Below are 6955 nucleotides of genomic sequence, written 5' to 3' on the forward strand. Positions count from 1 at the left end.
CTAAGACCTGTTTTTAGGATTGTGAAACATTTCCCCTCCCTGGACATCTTACCACCACATCACTAAGGCCTATTTACTGCATGTAAGGCCTATTTTAAGCATATATTATAAATACATGCTAAAGACTTACAATACATGCCAAAAGGCAAAAAGTATAGTTTAAAGACAGACCAGGCCTCAGAACCAGACTCAGAGATGGCAGGGTTGTTGGAATTATAAGATAGCTATAATTGATATGTTAAGAACTCTAAAGGAAAAGGTTGACAACAAGGGAAAAAAAGAAAAATCTAAGCAGAGAGATGGAAATCCTAAGGATTAAAAAAAAAAAAAAAAAGGGAAAGGCTAGATATCCAAAACACTATAACTGAAGTGGATAATACCTCAATGGGGTCATCAGTAGTAGATGGAACATGGCTAAGGAAGCATCTCCCACCTTAAGAATAGGTCAACAGAAAATTTCAAACCTAAAAAGCAAAGAAAGAAATGAAACAAAACAAAGCAAAAACACAAGTATATTCAAGAACTATGAGACAACTACAAAAAGGTGTAATTTATGCATAATAGGAATATCAGAAGGAGCAGAAAAAAAGGAAAAGAAATATTTGAAGAATATTAAGGGATTAAATTTTGAGAACCACTCAAAACGGAAAGTTTGAGAACCACTGCCTTGAACATTTTATTTTAAGCTTAAACATAGCTGGACTTCATTGCCTATCTTTTATGCAGAGAGGGCTTTTTCTTGCTTATAATTCCACTAGTTGGAGTCATAAGTAAATCATAACATGACATGTTGTCTGCAGTTTTTAATTTCCTTAAAGTAGAGTAGGAAGTTAGTATTTTTCAAAAGGATCAGTATGCAGAATCTGCCTAGATTTTAACAATTGTCTTCCTGACATTTGATATGACAGCACTTTATTTTAATAACTTCCCTTTAATAAATTTATACAAAGCATTCAACCTTAGTTCCCTTGAAAATAACTCTTTCCACCCTCTTTTTAGCTCAGTTTGCAGAAATTAAATTAAACTAATGTAACTATAAAATTAACAATTGGCTAGAGCAGTCTGAGAACAAACAAAAGCACCTCTTTTAGTACTAAGCAGATGTGTTGGGAAGCCTGCCACCTGATTTGGGTGTTGGGTCATACGTTTTGCACAGGGAATGGGTAGTATTAGTTAATCTGGGAAGCCAGTTAAAGAGATACTGGTTAAAGCCAATTCTATTGTTCTCAAAACATGGAGCCACTGGGCACAGTGGCGCATGCCTGTAAACCCAGCAGCCCAGGAGACTGAGGCAGAAGGATCCCAAGTACAAAGCCAGCTTCAGCAAAAGCAAGACAGTAAGCAACTCAGTGAGGCCCTGTCTCTAAATAAAATACAAACTAGGACTGGGGATGTGGCTCAGTGGTCGAGAGCCCCTGAGTTCAATCCCTGGTTACCCGCCACCACCCACAAAATAAAAACAACATGGAGCCACTACTGATACTATTGTCCCACGTTAAAGTCAAACCCCTCCATGTCCACTAATCAACACACACTTCAATTACAGGAAAGACATGTTTATCTCAACCTCAGTAACCACCCCAGTGCCTGGCACAGAGTAAGGAGATAGCTAGAGGATGTTTTGACAAAACATTCTTTTAGTCCCCAGTCTACTATGCTGTTTTAAATACTACCCTCTATTTTCCATCTTCTTTATCTTTTTGGTTGTTTAGTTCTTTTGCATTATTGGGGATCAAGCCCAGATTTTAACAATTGTCTTCCTGCCTAGATTTTAACAATTGTCTGTTCAATGTGAGAACAAGCTTTCTAATAATCTAATGTACTTTGAGCTACATGCCCAGCCCTTTAAAAAAAATTTTTTTTGAGACAGGGTCTCCACTAAGTTGCCCAGGCTGGCCTGCAATTTGTGATCCTTCTGCCTCAGCCTCGTAATGTAGTTGGGATTATAGGCAAGTGCCACCACACCCAGCTTGTTTTGATTTGGTTTGTTTCTCTCTCTTAGTTGTAAAACTTTGCCCTTAATTCAGCCTTCTCTTTATCTGGCCCTATGCCCCATAATGTCTTCTTCTGATAGGGTTCCATGATGCCCTTGCATCTGACCATTCTCCTCTGACTCTTCCCTATTCCTGGTCTCCCATAAAAGTTTAGGGCATTAGGCAATCATCTCATCTTTTGGGGGTGAGAAGCCCTGATCTTGTCATTTCTGCTCTCCTTCTAATAACTGGTGCATCTCCCAACTTAAGAATATGTCAACAGAAGATTTCAAACCTAAAAAGCATGGCTCATGGAGTATGCCCCCTTCCTCCTGTTTTCAAGGATAAGGCCAGGTTTGGTCAGCTCTGGAGATGTGCTGAGAAACTTCAGGGCCACCAGCTACATAGGGAGCATTTGGGTGACCAATGTCTCTCTCTCAGCCTTGGCAAACCTCCTTCTTGTTTTGATACTTATCTTTGCAAAGACAAAGGCAGAGCCCCCTCAGAAAGATACAATATTGTGGTCAGGACACAGTCAGACCTGAGTTATTTCATCTATTTCCTGGAAGACCAGCAAGCCTGGGTGTGTGTGTGGGGGGGTATTTTCTCCTCTAAGAAACATTCCTCTGTAGTTAGAGTTAAGATTTACATAGACCTGTCTTAAACTTCCTAATTGGGTTTATATGGGACACAGGCCCTAAACTCCGGTGAGGCCTTTCACCAAACTTTAAATTGCTTCTGGGATTAAAATTGGCCCCCAAACAACTAGAACTCTAAATGACTCCATAGCACCTTGGTAGAACCTCTGGAGAGCAGAGTAAAGGACAAAGAACAGAAAGTACCTGACTATGCAGGCCAGGTATGACTGCCGGGAGAAGCTGGGAAGTGGATCCTTGAGTTGACCTTCTTTTTGTTTTGCTTTGTGCATGAAGAAGCCCAGAAGTCGAGGAGCTAGAGCTTCTCCAGCTATTGCCAATCCTAAATTTTCTTTACCTTATGGTGCAATTTGAAGGGACTGCTCAGTTCCAAGACACTTAAACAGAATTTATTGTATATTTCTAGCCTCCAAAGACTGAACAGGACCAGGGATGATTGAGGTGGTGGGTTGAATCAACCACTTCTCAATCCCAGAGGCCTTAGCACCTTTCTTGCCATGAGACCTTCTATATGTGAGAGCTCACTTTTGCATCATGGATTTATCTCCACAATGGACCTGTTTTCTCTGTCACCAAAGCTTCTCCAGGTAGGTGAGAAGGGCAAAGGTGGAATGCAGGGACAAATGGAATCCAAGGTGGGTACTTAGTCCCAGCTTCCATTTCTCTGGAGGTCCTTTATAGTGGACAGGGAGACTGCATGCACCAGGAGTCTAGTGTGGGAACAAGATAGAGTGAGGGGACACATGGGGAATGACATTAGAAGAAGGAAGTTTCTGTTCAATTTGAGAACAAGCTTTCTAATAATCAAGGCTGCCTGAAAAAAAGAGTGGGAGGTGTGTGTTCCACACAACTCAAGGTGTTCAGAGCAGAAGTGTTTCATGGAGGGTAGTCACACAGTGGCGGAGAGGGAGGTTTCCCTTCTCAAGACAAGTTACTTTGCAACATTCCAGCCAAGTCTTAGATTCTCCAGTCAGTAGTACTAATATCTCTGAAAACAGATCTCTTTTCTCCCAATACACCTGGTGCCTACAGTTGATTGCTGATAAATGCGTGAGGATAGCTTCAAACTGTGTCTGATTTCACTTACCCAGTCTTCCTCTACCAGAGACAGTACGATAGTCACAGATGCAACGTGTGCAGCTGACATGAGACAGATATCTTGGAGAAAGGTGGGATACCTCTATTTTTCATGAATGTCTTAGGGAAAGCAAGAATGACCGAGACTTCATAATTCATCCTTTAATCCCCAGTGGAAACACTCTGGCATGAACAGAAGAACAAGAATCAGAGTGGTGATGAAAGGATCCTTAGGGAGAAGATGAAGAACCACCTGGCCCTGACCTGGCTACTTGTGATCTTCTCTGAACTTCAGTTGCCTCATTTTTAACCCAAGAAGCCAAGGCTTGAGGTCTCTTTTTTTTTTTTTCTAATGCACTCTGCCCTCACTTCTGTAGTGACACAAAGTACACTCTACATGGGGCACCTTCTTCAAGTAAGCTCTCGTGAGGATAGGTAGAATTATCTGCTTTGTTGTGGAAAAAACTTGACAATGGCATTACAGTGGCTTTAAATGGTCAACTCAGATATATAAGAACCTGATTTAGAAGTTGTAACTTAGAAAACATCTCCAAAAACACATAGTTCAGTCAAAAAGTTACAAAAGTCACCCTGAGAGGCATGAGGATTCTATTTCTGTTCTTTCAGGGGTCTGGAGCAGCCTGGGGAAATTGCAGTACTATGGACAACGTAACAAATATAGATTCTAAGTAGACCCCAATCTTCCTGGCCTCTGCTCATTATGTTCTCTCCATGTAAGATTCCTAGTGAAGCTGAATCAGAAAATTATTAAACATTCATAGACTTTGACCAGAGAAGTGAGTGAGATGATGTCAGAGACCAACATTTCTGAGTGTGACAGCTTGAAGCCCTCAAGTGTACTACAGGGACAATTCAGGGACAGGCAGATCTAGCTGGGAGAGTCCACTTCCCTGGTCATTTTGGGAACAATGCAGCATCCTCAATTTCCTCTTTTATGATTTTCACATAGACCCAAATAAAGGGCTGCACATATTTCTTCCTTCAAGTGTGTTAACTCTACTGAACTGACTACAGGTTTTTCATAGATCATGGTTGCTTAGATTTCCAGGGGATGTTTGTCCTGCTTTGACTGATGTATTCTGATACACACACACACACACACACACACAGAGGATTGAACTCAATAATATTTTTACCATTGAGCTATATCCCTAGCTCTATTTATTCATTTATCTTAAATTTTGAGATAGGGTCTTGCTAAGTTGTCCGGAATGGTCTTGAACTTGAGATTCTCCTGCTTCAGTCACCCAAGTCACTATAATTATAGATGTGCTCCATCACACCCAGCTGATATATCCTAACTTTGAAGGTAACCTCAGTAGATAGTGGATTTTATTCTTTGAATGATGATCTAAGTTGGCATCTCAAAGGGTCAATTTAATTATAAGTTCTAGGAAAATTTCATTGTAGTTGATTTTCTCTAAAACACTGGGTCCATGGTTCTACAGTGACCAAAGTGAATTCTATACACAATGACCCCTTTAAGCAATCCCTCTGTAAGGCTCAGTAGAATTGTCTGCATTGCTCTGGAGAAAGCATTACTAACAGCATTACAGTGACTTTACTAGTCAACTCAGCTATAAAAGGGCCTCATCTCTAAACATACTGATCCCAATAAACATGTGTGCACTATCCTCAGTTTTCCTGAGATTGGGAGAGAGCGTTTAAAATGGAAGAGGCAAACCAGTCCATTGTGACCGAATTTGTCTTGCTGGGGCTGTCAGATCAGCCAAGACTGGAGAAAACATTCTTTGTGCTCATTCTGCTCACGTACCTGGTGATCCTGCTGGGCAATGGCATCCTCATCCTGGTGACCATCCTTGACTCCCATCTGCGCACGCCCATGTACTTTTTCCTGGGGAACCTGTCCTTCCTGGACATCTGCTACACAACCTCTTCCATTCCTCTGGTTTTAGATGGTTTCCTCACTCCCAGGAAACCCATTTCTTTCTCAGGCTGTGCCGTGCAGATGTTTCTCTCCTTTGCCATGGGGGCCACAGAGTGTGTGCTCCTGGGCATGATGGCTTTTGATCGCTACGTGGCCATCTGCAACCCCCTTAGGTACTCTGTGATCATGAGTAAGGCTGCCTATATGCCCATGGCCATCAGCTCCTGGGTGGCTGGTGGAACCAACTCTTTGGTGCAGATTTCTCTTGCAGTACAATTGCCCTTCTGTGGAGACAATGTCATCAACCACTTCACCTGTGAGATCTTGGCAGTCCTAAAGTTGGCCTGTGCCGACATCTCCATCAATGTGATCAGCATGGGGGTGGCCAATGTGATCTTCCTGGGGGTCCCAGTTCTGTTCATCCTTGTCTCCTACATCTTTATACTCTCCACCATCCTGAGAATCCCCTCAGCTGAGGGGCGGCGAAAGGCCTTCTCTACCTGCTCTGCTCATCTTACTGTGGTGGTAATTTTCTATGGGACTATTCTTTTCATGTATGCAAAGCCCAAATCAAAGGACCCCTTGGGAGCAGATAAGCAAGATATTTCAGACAAACTCATCTCCCTATTTTATGGAGTATTGACCCCCATGCTGAACCCCATCATCTATAGCCTCAGAAACAAGGATGTGAAGATTGCTGTAAAGAAACTGGTAAGTCAGGAATGCTTCCCTCCATGAAGGTGAGAGGTCCCCTGGGAAATGATCTGTGCTAAGCATAGACCTGCTCAATGATCCCACACAATATTTTCCAAACTGTGACTGAGGACTGAATATCAACTCTTTAGAATGAAAATGATGATTACACTTAGAATCAAGGATAAGTGACGATTTTTAATTTATTTTTATAAGTAAGCAATAAAATGCTTTGTTAAAAAATAGACTTCTCTTTTATTCTTGTACAGACTAGTTGGCACATATAGGTACCATTTATGTTGTTTTCTGTTCATTCTACTTTACAATAGGCAGCATGACAATGTTAAAAAGTCATTAAATTAGTGCCTAAACTGAAAGCCAAGTGACTATTTTGGAAAATGATGGACAGAAAGACACATCCTGAATCACCTCATTTAACCTCTTTGTTCTCTTTTTAATTATTTCCTGATTTATATCTTAAAACCAATTTTGAGTAACTTTCCTTCTCTTACCATACACAGAGCACATCTGTTCCTAGCCAAATTCTCCAAGTAATTTGTCAATACTGGTCAAACTCTACATAATATGGACCAAGAAGACAACCTCTAGCTTTCTTCATTTAGATAAATCATTACAATGCTAAGATT

General features: G+C 41.3%; 1 protein-coding gene across 1 annotated transcript; it reads left to right on the forward strand.

The window, feature by feature from the left end:
• Window positions 1-5396: 5396 nt before the first annotated feature.
• On the forward strand, window positions 5397-6353 carry LOC143385672 (olfactory receptor 13C7-like). The gene has a single exon (XM_076841234.2). The coding sequence runs from the start codon at window positions 5397-5399 to the stop codon at window positions 6351-6353; it is 957 nt and encodes a 318-aa protein (XP_076697349.2).
• Window positions 6354-6955: the final 602 nt, after the last annotated feature.

This window comes from Callospermophilus lateralis, chromosome 2 (assembly GCF_048772815.1).
Source record: "Callospermophilus lateralis isolate mCalLat2 chromosome 2, mCalLat2.hap1, whole genome shotgun sequence".
Classification (NCBI taxonomy): Eukaryota; Metazoa; Chordata; class Mammalia; order Rodentia; family Sciuridae; genus Callospermophilus; species Callospermophilus lateralis.